This window comes from Hemicordylus capensis, chromosome 1, assembly GCF_027244095.1.
Source record: "Hemicordylus capensis ecotype Gifberg chromosome 1, rHemCap1.1.pri, whole genome shotgun sequence".
Taxonomy (NCBI): Eukaryota; Metazoa; Chordata; class Lepidosauria; order Squamata; family Cordylidae; genus Hemicordylus; species Hemicordylus capensis.
The window spans coordinates 231,075,365-231,099,246 of record NC_069657.1 but is presented as its reverse complement, the minus strand read 5'-3'; the positions used below and the strand labels follow the sequence as shown (position 1 = coordinate 231,099,246).

General features: G+C 46.5%; 1 protein-coding gene across 8 annotated transcripts in view; it reads right to left on the bottom strand.

Annotated features, from left to right (window-relative positions):
• Positions 1 to 23,882, bottom strand: part of LOC128340074 (transient receptor potential cation channel subfamily M member 8-like) — a 149,754-nt gene that overhangs the window by 3,897 nt on the left and 121,975 nt on the right. For 7 of the 8 annotated variants that reach the window (XM_053284778.1, XM_053284776.1, XM_053284780.1 and 4 more), the window contains 2 exons: positions 12,788 to 12,978; positions 8,216 to 8,312 (listed from right to left, as the gene is read on the bottom strand). In XM_053284778.1, coding sequence (XP_053140753.1) covers positions 8,216 to 8,312; positions 12,788 to 12,978 — 288 coding nt within the window. Of the gene's footprint in view, positions 1 to 8,215; positions 8,313 to 12,787; positions 12,979 to 20,819; positions 20,942 to 23,882 lie in introns of those variants that run through there. The other variant, XM_053284782.1, reaches the window with a different exon arrangement.

Sequence of the window (23,882 nt, the reverse complement as noted above, 5' to 3'; positions counted from 1 at the left end):
GCCTTTTGGATGTCTAGCAGCTGATGTTGCCATGTGGGAAAAGAAAATCTGAAGCTGCAAAGGGAATTACAACGGGAACATGGAACGTAAGAAGCATGAATATGGGAAAGCCTGACACAGTGAAAGATGAAATGAATCAACTACAGATTAACATCTTGGGCATCAGTGAATTAAAATGGACTGAAATGGGGCACTTTCAGTCAGAAAATCATACCGTTTACTATGCCAGAACAGAGGGTGGAAATTGCCAAGAAGAGGAGAGAACCCAAAATCAAGAAAGAAACACCACATGAAGGAACTTAATAGGGAATTTCAGAAAGCTCCTCTTTTAGAAGAGACAAAGAGCAGTACTACAATGACATCTGTAAAGACTTTGAGGATGGAAATAGACATGGAAAAACAAGGAAAGTTTTCCAAAAGATCTCTGCACTCTCTGCACCCAATTGATATGTTAAGGGATGCCGAAGGACAGATAGTAACTGATTCAGAGAAGATCAAACAGAAATGGAAGGAGTATACTGAAAACCTGTACAGCAAGGACGTCAACATCCAAGATACTGTAGAAGATATTCCCTACTTGCAAGAACCTCTAGTAAAGGAAGATGAAGTTAGGTCAGCACTCCAATCTTTACAAAGTCAGAAGGCTATAGGAATTGATGGAATAAATACAGAAATATGGCAGGCAACAGAAGAAGAATTAGTCAAGGCCAGCAAATTTGGAGAATGACACAGAAGAAAGGAGACTTAATTTCACATGCTAGCAAAATAATGCTCAGGATCATCCAATGCAGATTAAAGCCCTGCGTGCAAAGGGAAATGCCAGATGTTCAAGCTGGTTTCAGAAGAGGCAGAGGAACAAGAGGGGTTGCTGATGCATGCTGGATAATTGAGAAAACCAAAGAATACGAGAAAGAAGTCAATATGTGCTTTATTGACTACAGAAAAGCTTTTGATTGCATCAACCATGTCAAGTTGTGGAATGTCCTTAGGAAAATGGGCATCCCAGAACATCTCATTGATCTCACCTATACAAAGGACAGGAAGCCACAGTCCAGATGAAACATGGTGAAACAGACTGGTTCCAGATCAGCGAAGGAGTAAGACAAGGCTGTCTACTTTCTCCTTATTTATTCAACTTATATGCTGAATATATGCTGAGAGAAGCTAGATTGGAAGAAGCTGAGCGTGTTTATAAAGTTGGAGGAAGAAACATCAATAACTTGTGCTACGCTGATGATAGCACTCTGATAGCTGAGAATGCAGATGACCTGCAAGCTCTAGTAGGAGTACAGTGAAAAAAATGGGACTGCAAGTAAATGTAAAGAAGACTAAATTAATGACAATAGGTACAGCAACCAGCCTCAGAATTGATAATGAAGTCATTGAAGTGGTGGATAGCTTCTGCCATTTAGGATCGACCATCTATAGCAAAGGATCCAGCAGTCAAGAAATATGCTGCAGACTAGCACTTGGTAGGGTTGCAATGAAGGCCTTGGAAAAGATATTTAGATGCTATGATGTGTCTATACCTACAAAGATTAGAATCGTTTGGACAATGGTTTTTCCCGTGACACTCCGTGGATGAAAAAGCTGGACTTTAAGAAGCAAGATAGAAAAAGCATTGATGCTTTTAAACTTTGGTGCTAGAGAAGACTTTTGAGGATACCATGGACAGCCAAGAAAACAAACAAATGGCTCATAGAACAAAACAATGCAGAATTTCCTCTTGAGAAACATATCACCAGGCTCAAACTATCATACTTTATTCTGCAAAAACCCATCTCTCTTGAGAAGTCCATAATGCTGAGAAAAGCTGAAGGAAATAGAAGAAGAGGACATTCAGCAGCAAGGTGGATGGACTCGATAACAACAGCAATGAATGCACCACTGAGAGACCTTAAAGGTCAAGTTGAAGACAGGTCATCCTGGAGAGAATCTATCTATATGGTCTCTAAGAGTCAACACCGACTTGATGGCAAAAAATCAATCTATCGATCAAAATCAGTGCAACGAAATCCTTTCCCCCCAGCTTATTTACTTTTAACATACTAGTTAAGACCCATATAGAAGGTGGTTAATGGTAAAATATGTAGCTTTTTGAAATGCCAAAACAAGAATCTAAGAGCAAAACAATAACACGTACCATCGAAAGTGAGGGGTGTGATCTATATTTTCAAATGAAAGGGAAATGCAGACAAATAGAATCCATTGCCCTTCTGTTCCACTTCAGGCACTTTCTGCCTTCATTTTTAAGAGCCAAGGTACCTTCAGCCTAATGGTGCAGCAGGGAAATGACCTGATTAGGTTGCTGGTTTGAATCTCCATTAGTACCTATATTGGGCAACAGCGTTATATATGTTGGAAGTTAAAGGGTGTTTGCGCTGTCTCTTGTCTCAGACAGTGGAGGGCAGACTAGTGAGTCAGAGGGCTAGAGGGTCAAGTCATTGGTCACTGCTTCTCCACTGCTCTGACACTATCCCTTTGGATATGTAGATTGCTAATCTCAGGGATTAACTTCCTTCCTCTCTCTCTCTTCCCTACCTGCCCTTCTACCTTGCAACATGGCAAGCTGCTCTCCCTGCACCATGTGTGCAGAGAAGATGCAGAATCCATCTGCATCCAGCTAGATAGATTTCCTAAGCAGAGTGAAAGGAAGACCGGAAGACCCCTAGAGCTGATCCACAGCAATATATCTGGACCACTACCAGCAACCATAGGTAATCAAAAATATTTTCTAACAATAACAGATGATTTCTCACGATACATGTGTGTATTTCTACTAAAGGAGAAATCACAGATGCTGGAGAAACTACAAGAATATGTAGCCATGGCAAGCAACAAATTTGGCTGGAAGCCAAAGATCCAGCGCACAGACAACGGAGGAGAATATATGTCCAACGCCACACAGCAGTTCCTGAGAGAACATGGAATCGTGCATCAAAGCACGGTAGCTTACTGCCCGTCCCAAAATGGAATCTCAGAAAGAAAGAACAGAAGTCTACTGGACATGGTAAGATGCATGCTTGCTGACGCACACCTCCCACAGAAATTCTGGGGAGAAGGCATCATGACTGCTGCATACATACAAAACAGAATGCACACAAAGCCTATAGGAACAACACCATATGAACTTTGGCATGGTCATAAGCCGTCCATGACACATCTGCGTGTCTTTGGAAGCACGGCTTACTCATACATCCCAAAGGAAAAAAAGACTAAGTTATGGGCTAGGGCCACAAAAGGGATTTTTGTAGGCTACTCAGCACAATCCAAAGGCTACAGAATTCTGGATCCTGACACCAACAAGATAACCATAAGCAGAAGGGTGTATTTTGATGAGAATGAAAGAGCTACGCCTTCAGAGGGGGCCTAGACCGAAGCAAGCAACCAGACCAAACACCCTGATGACTGGATTATGCTTCCTGATCTCAGAGGAATTGAGGAGGAGGAGACAGCAGATCCAGATCCAACCACACTCGACAGATGCACCTGAGAGAACACAGAGGGTGAAGTGAGGCGATCAACGCGCTCAAACAGAGGTGTTCCAGCTCTGAGACTGTCCTACCTTGCAAGAACGGTGGAACAACCAGAACCTTCATCATGGAAATATCCCAGCTACCACAACCAGAAGCCCAGAAGTGTAAACAAGCTGCAATTGAAGAGCTTGAGGCTCTACAGAAAAACAAAACCTGGACTCTTACTAAGTTACCTCAAGGAAGGAAAGTTATAGGCTGCAAATGGGTTTTCAAACTCAAACATGATGCTGATGGTGAGATTCAGTGCTACAAAGCTAGATTAGTAGCAAAAGGATATTCACAGAAATATGGAGAAGATTATGCTGAAACCTTTTCACCAGTGGTTAAACATACCACAGTAAGGACTCTGTTAAGTATTGCTGCTAGCAAAGGAATGCATCTTGAACACCTAGACGTGAAAACTGCATTCTTGCATGGCGAACTAGAAGAGGACATTTACATGCAACAACCACCAGGTTTCTTAGAGAAAGGCAAAGAGGACTATGTATGCAAACTGCAAAAGAGCATTTATGGTTTAAAACAGGCTGCCAGAGCATGGAACATAAAACTAAATGATATGCTGCTTCAAGCAGACTTCAAAAGAAGTGACGTGGATCCCTGCCTAGTGACGAGGTGCATAGATGGCAAGTGTACCTACATTTTGGCGTATGTTCATGATTTGATTCTTGCCTATGAAAATCCAGATGAAAGCAAGGAAATAATGCATCATCTGAACAGAGATGTGGAAGTCAAGCGACTTGGCAACATTGCACACTACTTGGGTACAAAGTACAAAGAGAGAAAGATGGAAGTTTCCTCATCAACCAATTAAAGACTTGATAAACCTGCTCAGACTGGAAAATGCGCATCCTACACCAGCTCCAATGGAAATGAACTACATAAAGCAAGAAGATCAAACTGAGCCACTATCTGACAACCATAGATATTGTTAAGCATTGGGTAAGCTTCTATACAATAGTACACTCACTAGGCCAGATATTAGTACAGCAGTTGGCTTACTTTGTAGAAAGACTGCATCACCAACAGTCAAGGACTGGAATGCAATTAAGAGACTTGTTAGGTACCTAAAGGGTACTACACACTTTAAGCTCAAGCTACCAGCTAACAGTCAACCCAAACTAGAAGCATACGTAGATGCAGACTGGGGTGGAGACCTAACAGAAAGGAAATCCACCAGCAGTCACATAATTTTCTATGGAGATGGAGCCATAAGCTGGTCAAGCACAAAGCAAGCCATAGTGGCATCATCAACCACTGAAGCAGAATATGTATCAGCTGCACAGGGCAGTCACAAGATACAATGGCTGTGTCAAGTACTGAAGGACCTAGGTACAGATGTACCACAGCCCATACCAGTGTATGAAGACAACCAAGGCTGCATTCAACTCTCCAAACAAGAAGATGTAAAGAGGCGTACCAAACATATTGATGTGAAGTACCATGTAGTGAGAAGTCTGCAGAAGGATGGACTAATCAAGCTGATCTACTGCCCAGCAAATGAAATGCTTGCAGACATACTCACTAAGCCACTACCAAGACCCCGCTTGAATCTTGTGAAATGAATCTTGTGAAATGAGTCACGAGACATTGAGAGGGGGTGTTGGAAGTTAAAGGGTGTTTGCGCTGTCTCTTGTATCACAGTGGAGGACAGACTAGTGAGTCAGAGGGCTAGAGGGTCAAGACATTGGTCATCCCTTCTCCACTGCTCTGACACTAGCCCTTTGGATATGTAGATTGCTAATCTCAGGGATTAACTTCCTTCCTCTCTCTCTTCCCTACCTGCCCTTCTACCTTGCAACATGGCAAGCTCCTCTGCATCCATCTAGAATCCATCTGCATCCAGCTAGATGGATAGATTAGAGATCCTAACTCCTCACTTTCCTATCTAGAATGGAGTTCCTTAATAAATGCATTATATATTGATTTGAAACTATGAATTGGCTCCAAGTTACTTTACTCTCAGCATACACGCATGCCTATCTAAATCCACTGTATTGTGCCTCTGTGCACTCTGCTATTAGGGGTGTGCACGGAACCATGGAGCTGCGGTCCGGCACTGGGGTGGGGGGTTCCAAAAAGGATAGGGGGGGCTTTAGTTAACCCTCACAACAACTGCGCCATATTTCTTTGAGTAATCGGGCAGCAGGATAGCTCCCTGCCGCCCCCTTCCAAGTCCCGCTCGGCTGGCGGCCGCCCCCAAGAAGACCCGCGCCGTTCCAAGAAGACCCACCTATGCCGCTCCATGCTGCTCTGTGAAGTGAAGATCTGTGGCGTGCCGTGAAGGCCCCTTCTTGCAATGCAAAATCCCTCCCATTGCAAAGGGGCGGTGGGAGAGCTTCTAAGCCATTTGCAGCCAGACCGGCAAAGGAGATGGCAGGGAGTTCTCCGCCGCCTGTTTTCTAAAAGGAGCCTTATAGAAAAGTCTATAAGGCTCCTTTTAGAAAATGGGCGGTGGAGAACTCCCTGCCATCCCCTTTGCCGGTCTGGCTGCAAATGGCTTCTTAGACCGGCAAAGGGGAAGGGCACGGCAGGGGAGTTCTCCCGCCGCCCCTTTGCAATGGGAGGGATTTTGCATTGCAAGAAGGGGTCTTCACGGCAGGGCAGGGGTCTTCACTTCATGGATCTTGGCACGCCATGGATCTTCACTTCACGGAGTGGCACGGGTGGGTCTTCTTGGAACGGCGCGGGTCTTCTTGGGGGCGGCCGCCAGCCGAGCGGGACTTGGAAGGGGGCGGCAGGGAGCTATCCTGCCACCCGATTACTCAAAGAAATATGGCGCGGTTGTTGTGAGGGTTAACTAAAGCCCCCCCGCCCTTAATGGAACCCCCCTACCCTTCCGAACCAAAACCACCCTGTGTCCGGACCGGTCTGGAGGCCTTTAGAATGGCCTCCGAACCGGTCCGTGCACATGCCTATCTGCTATAATGGAAAGGAGATTGTCTCACCACAAAGAATTTCCAACAATAGGAAGGTATCATCTTATACTGCATGGGAGATGGCAATGATAAAAGTCCTCCTTTATTCTACCAAAGATAACCACAGGGCTCTGTGATCTCCAGGAGTCAACACCGACTTGACAGCACACTTTACTTTACTTACCGTCAACCAATGGAGAGAAAAAGAGGCTGATGAGACAGATCATGGAGAGATTGAAGAGGGGAAGGATTTAGCTCCCCTCTTCAGCATTGTTCTTTTGATGTAAAAATTAGACCCTGACCTTCCACTTTACGCATGAATGGGCCACAGGGGCATAACGAGGGTGGGGCACGCAGGGCACGTGCCCTGGTTGCCATTGCAGGGCCTGCCATGCCCCGCCATGCCCCGCCCCCACCCTAACTGAGGTCTGGAGAGGCACCCCGCCCCCAGCGAGCAGGAAGGGGCAAATTACAATGATTTCTTAGTCTGGCAAGGGCTGGTTTTGGCCTTGGCAGAACTTGGCTGTCTGCTCCTGTTGCAAATTCCTCTGTCTAGTGTGGCAAACTAATGTATCCTCCTCCCTCCTGGTGTCAAAGTAAGCACTAGTGTGGTGAATGCACATAAACCCCATCATGAGCCAACTGTCATCACAAGACAAAGGCTGTCAGGAATTTACGCAGGTGATCCTTTAGGACAAAATCATGGTTTTTAAAAAGCATGAGATGAGACAGAAAATGTCACTGGAATCCTCACATAACTCCTGACTGTTGTTCTAAGTCTTTAATTAAAATGGCTCATGTTTTCAGGTTTTGATCAACAACCATGTCTAGATGGTACAGTGTTCCTTTTAACAGGGATTTCCAGATGTTGTTGACTACAAGTCCCATCATCCCTGTTTGGACAGGGGCGCAATTTCAGTGCTTGTCCTAGGTGCTATTTTCCCTAGATACGCCTCTGATGGGCCAAGCACATGAACAAAAACCGTGGCTGCCCCTGACATGACAAGATTGGTCCTCATTCTACAGCTGTTAGAGAAAAGCACAATTTCACTAGTGGTCTTGGTGTTAGCCAGCTATGCTGTTATATAAATGTTGGATATTGCAAATATCCTTGGAGATGCAGATCTCTCAGTGTTGGGGATTTGCCACATTATTATAGCTACACATACACTAACTGTCTATTTTCCTCTTTTTTTAAAAGAAGAATTTGAATCAGCTGACGATATCTTAGTTGACTGGGGACAGTTTTGAGAGTATAGAACACAGTGAATAAACACATGACATTACTTTGTTAGCTGGGTCACTTGTTTAGTCCTAGCCCAGGTTGGTTGTGTTTGATAGTTCCTTATGAGATAGGAATCTCTGTGTTTGAATGAGATATTCAGGGCATGGGGAAGATGACACCACCACCAGCTAAGGGGAGTTAGCAGGTGTGGGTGTAGGGGGAGAGAAAGAAGCGGTTTGGCGGAGAGAGACATCCAGAGAGAGCTATTAATTGGTTGAAGATACCTTGGAGATGCAGGTCTCTCTTGAGATCTGTTGCCTTTTAGGTGTGTCTGTGGCCACTTGCTCTACTTGTATATTTGCACATAAAACAATCATTCAAAAGACCATAGGTCTCCAGTGCTCTCTCATCCAAGGGGAATGAAACCCAACATTGCTGCCCCTGGAATTCTCACCATCTGGGGAGTGGGGAGTATTCTCAGGGTTTCAGAGTAAAGTGCAGAAAGTGAAGGGAAAACCAAAGAAAATGAGACAACATACTCTTCTGATGAGTCATACGCCTTGGTATTTTTGACGAGATAATTTTCTTTCATGACGGCTTCCCATGCCAAAGTTTCGTTATCTTCATTTCTTGAACCTTCAAGATACAAAATCTATACTCAATTTCAACATTGCAACACTATTTTGATAATGCAAACTCAAATAGATAAACTTGATTTGTTTCACTTGGGCGGTATGATAATATTATAGGTCCAGTCAGCGCATGCTTTCTCAGAATGATGCTTACTCTCACAAGTTTACAAAGGATTGCAGCATAAGTGTCATTTTGCCCAGAATTTGAAAGTTAAATATAGCTCCTTCAGATTGCTTTATGTGAGCATGCCATGTATGGACAGAGTCCATAGTGGTTTAAGGCATATTGAAGCTAAGAGGATTGTTCCTGTTATCAGCACAAGTTGTGCTGTCAGAGAACAACTAGGGATGTTGCTCTCTCAGAGGAGAGCTGGTCTTGTGGTAGCAAGCATGACTTGTCCCCATTGTTAAGCAGGGTCTGCCCTGCTTGCATATGATGTGTGAGCACTGCAAGATATTCCCCTCAGGGGATGGAGCTGCTCTGGGAAGAGCAGAAGGTTTCAAGTTCCCTTCCTGGCTTCTCCAAGATAGGGCTGAGAGAGATTCCTGCCTGCAACCTTGGAAAAGCCACTGCCAGTCTGTGAAGACAATACTGAGCTAGATAGAACAACGGTCTGACTCAGTATATGGCACTTTCCTATGTTCCTATGTGCAGACCAGTCCAGCGGTCCTGTGGTTCGGTCTGGGGGTTTGGGGTTGAACTGAACCACACACACCCCGTTCCCATCGGACCGGAACTGGACTGCCAGGTCAAGTCCAGCAGGTCTGCAAACTTATTTTAAGTGAATACCTTTAGCCCCTTCAGGGGGCTTGCTGAGTCCATGGGGGTGTGTGTTTCCGTATGGGTTCCCTCTCCCCCTGCCGGCCTTCTTCATCACCACCGCGTCCGGGTAAGTACATCCTTTTTGGCCCTCTCAGTCTGCCGTAAGAGTGAACAGCTGCCATTTTGGCAGCCACCATGCATAAGCAAATGCACAGGCACAAATGAGGGCATTTGTGCATGTGCGGCAGCCGCCAAAATGGAGGCCGTTTGCTCTTACGGTGGCCTGTGAGGGCCGAAAAGGATTTACTTACCCAGCCACAGCGGTGAAGAAGAAGGCTGGAGGGTGAGAGGGAACCTGCCCCCCGTGGCCTCAGCAAGCCCCCTGCAAGCCCCCTGAAAGGGCTAAAGGTACTTTATTCACTTAAAACATTTTAAAGTTCGCGGACCGGTTCGGGTCCGGACTGGTCCAGGGGGAGGTTCGATGGGGAGCTGGACCAAACTGGCCCAGTTCCATTCGAGGCCAGTCCAGCCTCGAACTGAACCGGGCCAGATGGTTCCGTGCACACCCCTAAGAACAGCACTAGAGAACCTTTCATCTTTAATGTTAATGAGAAATTGTGTAACCATCATGCTCCCTACCAAGTCCTCCCATTCACCCTCCTCCCTCACCTACTGTGGGGCAATACTACAGTCCTACTTGCTAAGCACTTGGTGGAAAAGAGTGAGTAGAAGGATGGGAAATAAAAGGGTAAGAGCTATGTCAGCTACAGGATCTCCTACTGCAGCAGTAACATTAAAGGAAAGGTCCAGTTCTCCAGTTTGTGATCTGACAACTCTGATTACAGGATCTCAACAATCAAGGCTGCTTGCTGCATGACAATTATAGCAGTTATGTAGGCCCTACTTTACTTAAACCATAATCCTCCCTGTCAGGACATTTACTACTATGTATTGCTTTTTCCTTCCATGTGAAACCAAGTCTAAAGTTAAACATGTTATTGGGCATAAGAAAAATGCCTATTCCACACGCCTGGCCTCCCATTTACAACAGGTCACCTCACAAATGCATGCAGTATTTGCATATCCACAGGTACCATACCACCATACTAACATTGCACACATAGCAACCAAGGACCTGACTGAAAAGAGATACTGGACTTGGTGAATGCCACTCAGGTAACTCTTTCATGTTCACTCCTGTCCCATTTAAATCAGGTCTAAGTCATATATTTATTTAGTTTTATTATTACCCTTTCCTTCTTATTATTCTTTTGCTATGTAAACCGCTTTGAAAACTTTTTGTTGGGAAATGGTATACAAATCATGGTAATAAATAAAATAAGTCTTGTAAGTGGGGGGGGGGGGGGGCTGGATTGTGTGGTAGTGAGAGAAAGATCCATTATTATTTTCTTCCAGTTTTTGAATATAAATTTTATTTATAACAGCCACTACTTAGAGAACACAGAGAGGTCATTCACACAAACAAAAACTGTGTTCTATCCAGGTTTGGGAGTTCTGTGTGCTTCCAATTTTCATTCGTGTGGAAGCTGATGAGCTAGAATCCTGGCAGCATCAGCTCTCAGCTGCAATGTGTCATAGTGACCACTGGGGGAGTTTTAGGGTCATGGATACTGGACCCCCCTGTCTTTGTTCTTCTAGTGTTAGTCTCCATTTTGTCTCTCCAGAGATGACTGTTTGTTTTAGTCTCTCTCTATCTTCAGCCATGAGCTACAGCTGAAATAAACTTCAGGCTTTTTCACATTTGTTTGTTACCTTTTCTTTAAATAAATTCTTGTAGTTCTTCAGTACTAAAGTACTGTCTCAAGACCTCTTGCTTTGCTACTTTCTCACCAAACTGGTTTTTGCTCTGCTATTTGGGGACTGCATTGCCATTCTTCCTCTACCGAAGCAAGGTAAGAGGAAAACCTCTTAGATTACGTAGAACACAATTAGGTAGAAGTAATTGTTTGGAAGCAAGGTAGGAGGAAAATATACCCAGGTTTTCCTCCTATCTTGCTCCCACACATCTGAAAATGGGGAGAAAACAAATCTCCCAAATCCAGGTAGAACACAGTGAGGCGGGTCTCACAATCAAAGAGACCCACCTGGGGAGGGTGAGCGGGGAGACCAGGCTTAGCCCGCTCTCCCTGCACACAAGCAGGGTAGCAGCCCTGGGTGGCTGGATCGGCTGCCCACACGACTGCCGGCTCCGTGATTGGGAGGATTGGGAGCCGCATGGCCTTGCTGAGTGCACAGGGCATACTGGAGAGACCAGGGCATACTGGAGAGACGAGCGGGGAGGCTGCTTTTAAGCCTCCCAGCCAGGGATCTACTCATGCTCACGTTGTGGCAACTCACTAGCAAGAAAAAATGGGTTTGCAGAGTGCTCACTCCGCAAGCCTGATTTAAGGGGAGGGCTAGTTTGGCGGGTTAACCGCCAGGAAGCCTGGTGGCTCCCACGATCAGGTGAAATCGGGCTAGGCGCCCCTAGCCTGATTTTGCCTGATTGTGGGAATAGCCCCAGTGTTTGATTGTATGAATGGCTCAGGGTGTAGTATTCAAATAAACCATTTGCTAAGTTTTTCTTGAGTGAAATTAATCAATTTATGCTACAGTGTAAATGTTGGGTAATCAAAGTGTGAATAAATTCAGCCAACTGTCTTCTAAAAATACCAACCATTTTAATAAGATTTTGAATGGATTGGGTCCTTAAAACAACAGCCAGCTGCTCAATTATTTATTAAACTTATTCTTTTCTCTACTTGCTTGACAAATTAAAGAAGGGTGAGTGAATGTAGGCTATAGTCACATGTTATTTATCTCTCTAGAGATGGACTCTAAATACAACTCTCTTGTCAGCATCATTCCTGTGGCCAAAAGATTAAGCTCATTCACGTGACCAAGAATATGGTAGAAAAAGCATTCTACCCAAGTCTGGGAGCTCTGAGCATTCTCATGTTCTTGCTTGTGTGTGAATGAAAAACAAGATAAGAGGTGCCAGCAGTGATAATCTGCTAAGTGGCAGCTGAGTAGGTGGTCTGTACCCAGCTGCTGAATGGGGTAGAAAGTAAAGCCCTCCTAATAATAATAAAAAACTCTGTTAGTTGCCCCATAACAAACTGTTATCTGTGCAGTTCACAACACATTTAAAACATTAAATAAAAACACATAACACAATCGAGAGAGAGAGAGAGAGAGAGAGAGAGAGAGAGAGAGAGCGAGAGCGAGCGCATGCACAACAACAAAGCAATGGAAAAACTTTTTATTTTATTTTAACCCAGCAGGGCTGAGTATTTAAATAAATAAATAAATAAATAAATAAATAAATATTTAGTAGGTTTTTATATCTCCTCATGTACTAATCTCTGTACCGTTTACAAATTTAACAAATAGTTTTTGATTTTTTGATTTATTGCACAGGATTCAAGCACCCCACAAGAAATGTAGGCTGAGCTAGCCCAAACCTTTTAGTATAACCTGTTAATACGTGGGCTTAAAATTACAACATAAGCTGTTATTCCCAGTGTTTGGGGGTAGCAAGATAAGTCAAAAGTAAGGAAACAGTATGCTCATGCTGCTCCCTCATGAATACGAGGGCCAATTCAGCCCACAATTGTCTGAGAAGCACCAACCCCTTCCTATGGCTCTCACCAAGGAATACCAACTCACTGTCCCTCCCACTACCTAGTTAAAGTATGAAATCATATGTAACTTACAGCAGATGGAGGGTTGATTATATTCATTTTTACAACAGCATTTTAAAAGTTTCCTCATCACCATATAGATGTAGGCAAATATGACAAATGGAAATGGTATAGTTAAGCGATTGCAGTATTCTTGAACCAAGAAATAGCGCTGGAACTTCCATACTTGGTCATTGTTCTCTTGTACTGATCCAACAGTGTAACTAATGGACAGATTATAAGGATATTAGTAATCAAATTTCCCTTACATAGTTTTTAAATTCTTTTACTGACATGTTCAACAAAATATAGAGGTAAAAAAATAATCTATTTGAAACAAAAATATATAGCACAACCAGAGGAAATGAAGTTTACCGAATACATTTAACATCAAGGAATTTAGCCAACTATATTTCCAAAAAGACTGAAGGGCTAACAGGGGCTTAGGCAGAGATGGGTCATGGTCATGCTCTATTACCCCATTCAGACATAGCATGAAACCTCAAGTAGATGAAGCTGCGGTTAATCTGTGAAGCTGATAATCAAAGTTGATCAAAACGGATTAACTGCTGTTTGGCAACCTCTGGTTTCTGGGGAAATGAACCAGTCCCTCTTCTTGGTCCACACAGGCTGTATCCCAGCAAGCCTCTTGCATTGCCAGACTGTTGGCAAAGTATCAACAAGCTAGTGAAGCGGAAACCATTGGCTGCGATGTTAGAGGGGGCGTGCTCATTGTGATTGTGCCTTGTCTACCTTCGGCAGTTCAAAGACATTTTAACCCTTTCCTCAGACTGCTCATACCACTGCCTTCCACAGTTGGGGAGGGAGGATCTTGTGGCTCCCCTCTTCCTTCCCCTGGAAAGAGAGGATTGGGGCCCCTCTTGTACTGGTTAAAGATAGACTGCACAAGTGATCCCTCTACTTTTCCTCATATGTTCGCAGAACGGGTTTTCTAAAAAAACACACCTGGCAATGAACATTTGTGCCACACCCACACCAGCCGATATGGCATGCCCCCTCCCCATTTCTCCAGGGACTTCTATTTTTAACTCTCTCTAGACCCTCAGCCCTATCCTGTGCGTGACTGCTTTTGTGTGGATGGATAGGGTGAGACTGCTAGGAAGAAGGTGAAATTACTTAGAATCTTCCCTTTGGTTATTGGTAGTATTGCTCTATATTTTGTACAAGTTGGGAGGGAAAGGGGGGGGGCAGCCCCTTCCCCTGGGTGTAAGTAATGCTGTATTAAAATATTATTTTAAAATTTTTAAATTGTTGTAATGTGTTAAGTTTTTCATTTTTGTCTTAACTAATGTTTTACTTTGTTTTTATTCTGTTGTAAACCACCCAGAGACAATAATTGGCTTGGTCTTGGCCAAATCACATGAGAAGTACGATCCATCTAGAGCAGGATTAAATCACATAAGAGATTCCTCTTATGTGATGAAGACAGATCATGCTCCAGAGTGGACTCCTCTCTCATGAGAGTGCCTGGTCATAGAGACACACATATGGGCTGGAGGACTTTTACCACCTGACCCAATTGACCACCAAAGCCCCAGAAAGGGCCCCTCAGCAACATCCCTCCCAGTGACTTCCAGGAAAAAGTGTGGTCTCCCTGCAACACTTCTCCATGCTCAGTTTTGCTGTTCACAGCCACCTGGCTGGCCAGGGAACATTCAGATCCTTGGGTGACACATCCTAGAGTGTCCCACAGAGATCTGAGTTCAAATCTCCATTCAGCCATGAAACTAGCTGGGTGACTCTGAGCCAGTCACTTCTCTCTCAGCCTAACCTACTTCGCAGGGTTGTTGTGAGGAGAAACCTAAGCATGTAGTACACCACTCTGGGCTCCTTGGAGGAAGAGCAGGATATAAAATGTAAAAATAAAAATAATTTGCTGCAGCGTTGGGCTAAGTCAGTACTGATTAGCCTGGGATGTAGGATTCATCTCAAATCACATGAGAAGGACTTGGCTGCCCACTCAACCCAGAACTGCTTGAACACTCAATGCAGCTCAGATCACTTTTAAGTCCAGAAGGGTTGGGAGGAAGAGAAAGGTGGGGAGTATGCATTTTATTGTTAGCCAGTGGTGCTGGGAGCCCCACAACAACAGGCCTCCCTAAAGTTGGAAGATTTACCTCATGAGAGTACAGTCAAATGGAGAGCTGAAACACATTGGTGTTTCTGTTTTCTCTGGTGGACTGGCCCACTCATGAGAAGGCTAACCGCCCCACCTCAAGCCAGCAAGCTGGTATGAGGGCAAGAGTGTGTTGGGTCTTTATTAGGGATGTGTACAAAACCGTCTTGGCCTGTTTGGTTCAAATTTGAACTGGCTTTGAACTGGGGTGGGGGTGTTTGGCTTTGGTTTTGCTCGAAACCCTCTTTGGTTTGGTTCAAATTCAAACCAAGTTTGTTCGAACAGGTTTTTTAAGGTTCGCCATAGGCTATAATGGGGATTCAAACTGGCCCATTGTATCCTATGTAGAGCACCTAGGGGCACAAATGTGGGGTGGGTGGTAGGCACCCATGGGTGTCTACCGCCCACCAAACCCCAAGGCAATCGGACACTTCTCTGATTATTGGATTTTTGAATATATTTTTAATTTCCCTTAGAGAATAATGATTGGTGGCAGCCCCACCCCTTTGGAGGGTGCCAGGGTACCCCAAAGTGAGTTTGGGGGCATGGCAGGGCCAGCCTCAACTCCCCCAAGCCACCCCCAAGTCTATAGGATTTGTTGTTATTTAATTATAATTTTTTTAAAAAATAATTTTAGTCTCCATAGGAAACAATTGCTGAGCCTTCTTCATTCATAAGACCACACTACTACTATGACCTTAAATTAACTAGGTCAGTGGGTGAAAGGTCTCTAGCCTTGGTTTCCTATGCAGCCCAAATTTAATTCTTTAAAAAATCATAAATAACAATAATTCATATCAATTTGGGGGTGTCTGGGGGCAGCTGAGGCCAGCCCTGCCATGCCCCCAAACCCACTTTGGGGTGCCCTGGCACTCCCAAAGGGGTGGGGTGGGGCTGCCACAAATCCTGATAATTCCCTATGGGAAATAAAAAAACTTCAGAAATTCACCAATATTCAGAGGTGTGTCCGATTGCCATGGGGTTTGGTGGGTGGTAGGCACCCATGGGTACCTACCACCCACTCAACTTTTGTGCCACTAGAATGCCACTCCCCCCACACACACAGTAACACAACTAAGACGACAGCCAACTGGGAACCAAAAAACAACCACAGAAAGAACTGCAAAGCCAAGGGGACCAAACCAACCACCACAACAGCACAGACTAAGCTACACAACAGCCACAAACCAACAAGACCTAACTAGATAGCACAAGGCAGAAAAACCAACCTGGCACACAAACTGCAAAGAATTTAGGGGCGCGGAAAAAACAACATACCAACACTGCTGCTGGAGATAACTTAAAGTAACATGCACCTGGTTCTCTTTGTGTGTGCAATGCATGCCTTTTGGAAAGAAACACCTTAGACTGTGTCTGGTCCACCACATCTTTGCTCTAGGCCACACAGGGCCCAAGGCACGTATGGTGGCATCAGTGCAGCGGCGTACGTGTGTGTTTGCGTTTGGTGTGTGCCAGGTGCGGGTCATGAATGCACTTCCGGGGGGAGGGACGGCAGGCGGCTTCTTTAAATGTAAACATAGCCGGTGCTCTGTGACACCCAGCAGCCCCTGCAGCGGGGAATTGCCTCTGCCACTCACCTGGCTCCCACAGAGTTGAGCCCCCGCCCTCAGCCAGGTGAGTGGTGGAGGCGATTCCCTGCTGCGGGGGCTGCTGGGCGGCATGGAGCACCGGCTTGGTTTACACTTAAAGAAGCCACCTGCCCCCCCCCCCCCGCCGGAGGCGCCTGGTGCATGTGTGTGTGTGCTGCTAGCTAGAAGAGGGGAAAGAGAGGGGGCAGGGGGAGGGAGAGCGTGGCTCAGACAAAATTAAAGGGAGAGGAAAGTCCAGCTCAGAGGCAGGTCAATGGAGGTCACACACAACACGGTGTGGCAGGAGACCATGTACTCATCATGGCCAGTGCATGTGTCTCTGGTGGTGTGTGTGCATGCGTGGCAGCAGAACCAAACTGGAGAGGGAAGAGAGGAGGGAGGGGAGGGGCGGCATTGGTATACAAATATGTTAGATAAATAGATAAAGATAGTACACAATAGCATATAATATATACAAATGCAGCTATACAGCAGCTATACAGTAATATTTACAACTTTCTATACTGACCAGACTGAAAACACAAAAGGTAAGACAAAACCTACTGACAGCATACACACACAACAGAAAAAGCCTCCATGCACGCACACACACATGCACATAAAACCTTCTAACTAGACAAGTACACATAATACACACACAGATATATTTACAGACATAGTTTTGGGCACAGTCCCAGTGCCCTGCCCTCCCCGCTAGCAGCAGAACCCATTTGAAAATCGAGATGTTTATATAAATAGAGAATCAAGCTTTTCAAAGATTCATCATCATTTGAACAATCATCAACCAGCATGTTTATAAATTCATCTTTTCAACAATCAAATCAAGCTGTTTTGAGATTATCTTTTAAAAAAGCAAGCTTTAAAAAAAATTCATACTTTTGAAAATCAAACTTCTATAAATTATATTATAAAAAACCAAGTTATTTTGCTATTTACATATTTACAACACATGTAGACCACCGCCGGTGCCTGGGAATTGTTTATGTGTGTGTGCCCACAGCCCCCCGAATGCTGTGGTCAGGTGAAACCAGAGGCTTGTGTTGAGCATTGGGTTATGCCAGTGGGTGGGGTGTATCAGTTGCCAAGTCACAGCACTAGTGGTGAGCATGCAGCAACTTGGTTGGCATGACTGTCACTCACGTCAGCAGAAGGTGGAATGGAGGAGGGGCAGGATGAGCAGAGGCTTTTGCCAGGCAGGTGACCAACACCATGGCTCAACCATGGGCCAATTACTCGCCCAGCTCAACCTCCAGTTCAGAGTAGCCCAGCAAAGGGAGGTTGACCTTGAGGAAGACCAACTGCTCGACCACACCAGGATCCAACCAGGACCGAGTGGGTGTTACCATGTCACCAGCACATGAAAACTCCCGGTTGCTCTGGACGCTCGTTGGTGGGCAGGAGAGGAGGTGCACAGCAACCACTGCCAGGTCCGGCCAGACTTGGTGGCAGCTTGCCCAGTATTGCACATGATCCATCTCCACAGGCTCCTCCAAGTACTGGGCAATGCATTGCTCAGCACTGGTGGGCCTGGTAGGCCAAGCCTCCCGCAAACCGGGCAAGGTGCCAAGGCACACCCACTGGGCCGATTTTGCAGGAGGAAGTGCCTGCTGCGCTGGCACTGCTGCCTGAGATGCCACGCTGCTGGACTGGGAAGAAGAAGGGGAAGGGGTAGCGGACGCCACTGGGCTGCCGACACTGCCGCTGCTGCTGAGTGCAGGTTGCTCAGAGGGAGGTGCACCTGGACTACCCTCCTGGTCTCTCCAGTTCTTAGTGACCTCCTCCTCGCTAACTCTCTGGACCAGAAAGTCCCTCCACCTGGGCAAGAAATTGGCACACACGACATTGCCCTTGATGGCCGCGTCACAGAGACAAGCAAGGACATACTCCTCCCTGTCACCCAACAAGGCGGTTGGCCACCCCAGTCTTCAGCCTTCCAGCCAGAGCACGCCCCTCTGGCATGGTCAGCAAAGTCTGGAGGTTGCCCATCAGCGTCTCAAGGCTGAGAGCTGTGTGTAGGGCCTGGCTCAGATGAGTTGTGTTGACACACAAGCTCTTCGTGGCAAACAGGAAGGGCTTGAGTGTCGACACCATCTTGGACATTAGCTTCCACTCATCATTAGAGAGGTTGCACATGCCCAAGGACTCATTCCTCACCAGGTCGCCAAGGGCTCTCTCCTGATCCAGCAGGTGCTGAAACAGGAGGAAGGTGGAGTTCCACTGCGTCTCTACATCTGTTGGGATGAGATGGCGTGGAAGCCCGAGGTCATGCTGCCTCTCACTTAGCAGTTGCCTAGACTTCTCGCTGGGGTGGAAATGGGCTGCCATTTTGTGAGACTTCTTGACAAGTGTGGCCATGGCAGCAACAGCACTAGGGATGTGGGCGCCCTGTTCCCTGGATGCCCTGGACAGGGAAAAAATTTTTGGAGGGAAAAAAACCAATTGGGGGGAGGGAAACCTTTTGTAAAAAATTGGAAGGGGTGGTGGTGGGAACTTTAAAAAAAAAGAGAAAGAGAGAGCCTGGGGTGGCAGGAACCTCTTAAAAAAATCAGATGGAGTGCGAGGTTTTTTTTGAAAAGTAGCGAAGGAAGGGGAAAATAGGGAATTAAAAAATAGGAAAAATAAGAAAAATGGGGGGTGGTGGAAATATTTTTTTTGGGGGGGGGGGGATTTTTAAAGGAAAACCTACCAGCCCCATTTTTTAAAAAAATTGGGAGAACCTAAATAAAATCTTCTAAATGTTTTTAAATTTTTATTTTTATTTTAAAAAATTACATTTTAAATTTTATTTAACCCTATTTAACTAAAACCCCTTTTAACACAAAAACTTACCCACCCAACTCCACCCACAACAATGCAATAAATAATACAATGAAAACTAAACAATCAATAACCTAAATGATGGGTGTGTGTGGAATAACCTGCAGAAACAAAAGAAACAACCTGCAAAAAAAGAGACAACCTTCAAGAAAAAACACACAATATCCCTCCCCACACCCAAATGCAAAATTAAGGAGGCCCCATTTAAAACCAACTGGGGGAAGGGGAGAACAAGAAGTCAGAACTCACCCCTCTTCTTCTTCAGTTCTGCCCCAAACACTGGTCAAAGGAAGGAAGGACAAAAAAGAGACCAGTGGCAGCAGAGGCTAGCACACAACACAGGGCAGCACAGCCGGAGGCAAGGGGGATGGCAGAATGAGCTGCTTCCAGCGACTCACCCGCCCAAACAACTTAAAATAAAAACTGTGAAAATAAATTAGAAGGCTGGCTACTACTTGACTCCTACAACCCAGACTTAGGATCCCAACTAAGGTTGGGCAGAGTTGTTTCCCAAAACAGCAGGGTGGGACTGCTTTATAGGGCAATTGTTTGCACAGTGTCCTCGTTGACCACAATATAGACATGTTGTGCTTGCCTGCGATGATTCCTCTCTTCCACAGTGACTTGAGGATGAGCTCCTCCCAGCTGCATGGGTTCCTCCCTTGTCCTATCTGAAGCAGCCAGGTTCACTGAAAGTGTTGCTCTATGAAGCAGCATAGCCCCCAGTCTTTCTGCCAACATTTGGCAGGAAAGATGCCAACTTTCCAGCCAGCCATCAATCCTCATGCCTAGTTATATTAAGGCTTTGAGAGTGGGAGGTTGGTCTACCCTTCCAAGCTCATCCAGGACTTCATCTGACAAGCCCTCCTGAAATTGATCCATAAGAGCTGCCTCATTCCAGTCCAGGCTCAGCATACAGAAGGAACTGGCAAACACAGCAACAGAGTCTTTTCCTTGATGCAGACGTCGAATTTGCCTGTTGGCAGTCTCTGCCTTTGAAGGATCTTCATAAGCGACCCACAGCTCAGCCACAAAAGCTGCATAATTTACAAGAGGTGCCCCTTGAAGCAAAAAGGGAGTAGCCCATTTGGCTGGAGTCCCAATCAGGAGGCTTATCACAAACCCCACTTTAAATCTATCATCGGGAAAGTCCTCTGCTCTTAATTGCATGAAGAGTTCACACTGTGCTAAGAAAGCATAAAACTTAGCCAGAGATCCATCAAGCTTATCTGGAACTTGCATAGGGCACTTAAGATTTACAGCCAGGCATTCAGGCACTAACTGCGTTTGAAGAGCTGCAACCGCATTGGTTAACTGGTCAACCTGGGTTTGGAGGGATTCTATCATCTTCTCCCAGCACTCCAAGAATTAAAGGGGCTGGAAACAAGCTGTCACGGCCTCACTCGACAGAAGATGCTGGCCAGAAATATGACACAACAGCCAGTAGCTCAAGTTTCAGTTATACTGCTAAATAGTCAGGTTTAACTGTCTCTCCAAGAATAGAGAAGTGAGAAGCCCAAATTCCAACATCACAATCTCTCCGACAAAAGCTGGAAGCCAATTCAACGTGTTGTTTCCAGCAGTTTGTTCAAGGCACAGGCTGCCCGATTTGTGGCCAAGAAGCTGAAAGAACAGTCCAAGGAAATAGATATCAGCTTGAGCTCTGGTGAGGAAGGTGGAGGAGAGGAAGAAACGCAGCCCACACTGGCTGATCCAGAGCCCCAGGATGGAGAGGCACAAGAAGAAAAACAGCAGCCATGTGCACTTAATCAACACTCCACCCCTGCCAGCTGCCATAGATTCAGTCCGGCTTCTGTCTTCTCACCAGCTGATTACTCCTTCATAATTCCCTCACCTGCTGCTGACATTTTTCCTGTCTACATTCTCGAGGAGATAGAGACATTGGTCTTACCGTGAAGGTTCTTTTTCCCTGAAGTAGGAGATCCTAAGATAGGGTGATGTACTGCACATGCTCGAGACAGAACTGGAATCATGTGACTTGATTGAAGGCGTGGTCACCACCCAGTCCCAGTTCCAGGACTGATGAGCAAGGCGTGATGGATTCAGTGGAGAGAGCTCATTCTAACAGGATCAACTGTAGAAAAACATGTAAAGAACAAGAAAGAACAGCAACAGCAAGGACACAAACAGCGTGCCCGGATAAGGCTAGAAGAGGAAAGAAAGATTCTATGGAGCCCTGGGAGCAGGCTCGTCAATATTCCCAGAAAGGCACCCCTCCCATGGAGATTGATAGTGAACAACTCAGTAAGACTACGCCCAACCTAGACACACATCCGGGCGGGGCTGAAGATCTCCTACTTCAGGGAAAAAGAACCTTCACGGTAAGACCAATGTCTCTTTTCCCCCTGAGTAGGAGATCCTCAGATAGGGACATGCTCAAGCAGCTACTAGGATCCGGGATGGGAGGATGTGTCTAAAATACTTGCTGGAGGACGGTGCGACCAAATGCCGCCTGGTCCTGGGAGAAATCCGGAATTTTATAATGCTTGATGAATGGAGTGGAGGAGGACCAAGTAGCAGCTCTGCATATCTCAGAAAGGGAAATGTGAGCGCAAAAGGCAGAGGAAGCGGCAACGCTTCTAGTGGAGTGTGCGGTCACCCCACCAGGGGGGTTGAGATGGAGGGCTGTGTACACCATGTGAACACAGGATTTGATCCAGCTGGCTAGTGTGGATTTTGAAACCCGGGCGCCGAGATTGCTGGAACAGAACGAAATGAAAAGGGAGTCTGCCCGGCGAATGGGTCGCGTGCGCTGTATGTACATGCGTAACGCCCTGCGTACGTCCAGCTTGTGCCAGAGTCTTTCTTTTGGATGGACCGGATTTGGGCAAAAAGAGGGGAGGACCAACACCTGTTCTCTATGAAAGGAAGAGTTGACTTTGGGAAGAAAGGTGGGGTCCAGTTGGAGGGTGACTGAGTCAGCGCTGAAGGAACAGAATTCTTTGCGAGCGGACAGGGCGGCCAGTTCAGAGACCCTGTGGGCTGAGGTCATGGCTACCAGGAAGGCAACTTTGAATGAGAGAGTTCTTAAGGGAATTGAGGCGATTGGCTCGAATGGTTCCTTGGTGAGGGCATTGAGGACCCGATTTAAGCTCCAAGAGGGGAAACGTTGGATGGGGGGCGGTGCCAAGTTGGAAGCCCCTTTCAAGAATCTGGACAAGTGGGGATGCAGGTGTGCAGGGCCCGTAATGCCCTGAGAAAGCTGGAGAATAGATGCCAGTGCGGAAGCTTGTCTTCTGAGGGTACTTGGGCGAAGCTTCATGCGAAGTCCCGACTGTAAGAATTCTAGGACCTCTGAGATCCCTGCCTCCAGAGGGTCCTTGGCATGGGAGAGAGACCAGTGAAGGAACGCCGACCAGGTGTATTGATAAATGCGTATTGTGGAAGGGCGTCTGGAAGCTAAGATGGTGTCCTGGACCTCCTGGGAGTACCCTAGGTTGGCGAGTCTCGTGCGTTCAACCTCCAGGCGGTCAGCCGTAGCCAGAATGGGTCCGGATGTATGACCGGGCCTTGATGTAGAAGATCCGGGCGATTGATGTAGAAGATCCGGGCCAAGGGGGGGCCGCTGCCAGCTTCAGGAGGTCTGGAAACCACGGGCGGCGAGGCCAGTAAGGGGCTATCAGAATCAGCTCCCTTCGTTCTAACCTGAGCTTCTGGAGTACTTTCATGATAATTGGTACTGGCGGGAATGCGTACAGAAGTACTGCTGGCCAAGGAGAGTGTAAGGCGTCTATCCCCTCCGCGAGGGGAGAGTGGTACCTTGTGAAGAAGCGTGGAAGTCGGTTGTTGCCCGGAGCTGTGAAAAGATCGACTGCTGGAGTCCCCAGGTGTGTGGAGACCTGTTGAAAGACCTCCGGGTGTAGGGACCACTCTCCCGGATCCAATGCTTCCCTGCTGAGCCAATCCGCGACTTCGTTGTGATCGCCCTTGAGGTGCTTGGCGATGAGAGATTGGAGATTGAGTTCCGCCCTGGCTAGTAGAAGGTCCGCCTCCGTCATTAGGGAGGGGGACCTGGTCCCCCCTTGTCGGTTTATGTGGGCCTTTACGGTGATGTTGTCCGTCCGTAATAGTACATGGTGACCGTGGAGAAGGTGTTGGAAGTGACAAAGAGCTAAGTGGGCCACTCGAAGCTCCAACCAGTTTATGGGGAGAGACCTTTCTGAGGTTGACCAGGAGCCCTGTACGACCTGGCCCTGGCAATGTGCTCCCCATCCACTTTGACTGGCGTCGGTCGTGACCAGAACCCTGCTGGGTTCTGTCAATTGAGTTCCCCGAAGGAGGGCCGGTGATAGCCACCATAGGAGCGAATCCTTGACGGCCTGAGTAAGAGGAATTAGTTGTTTTTGGTTTCCCATGATGTGATCCTGCCATGGCAGAAGGAGCCATTGAAGAGGGCGCGAGTGCCATCTTGCCCAGGGGGTGCAATCCAGGCAGGCTATCATGGAGCCCAGGGCTTGGGCCAAGATCATGACATCCTCCTTTTGTTTGCCCAGGAGGGGGCGTAGTTGCTTGACAATGCGAGCCCTGCGTTCCTGGGGGAGGG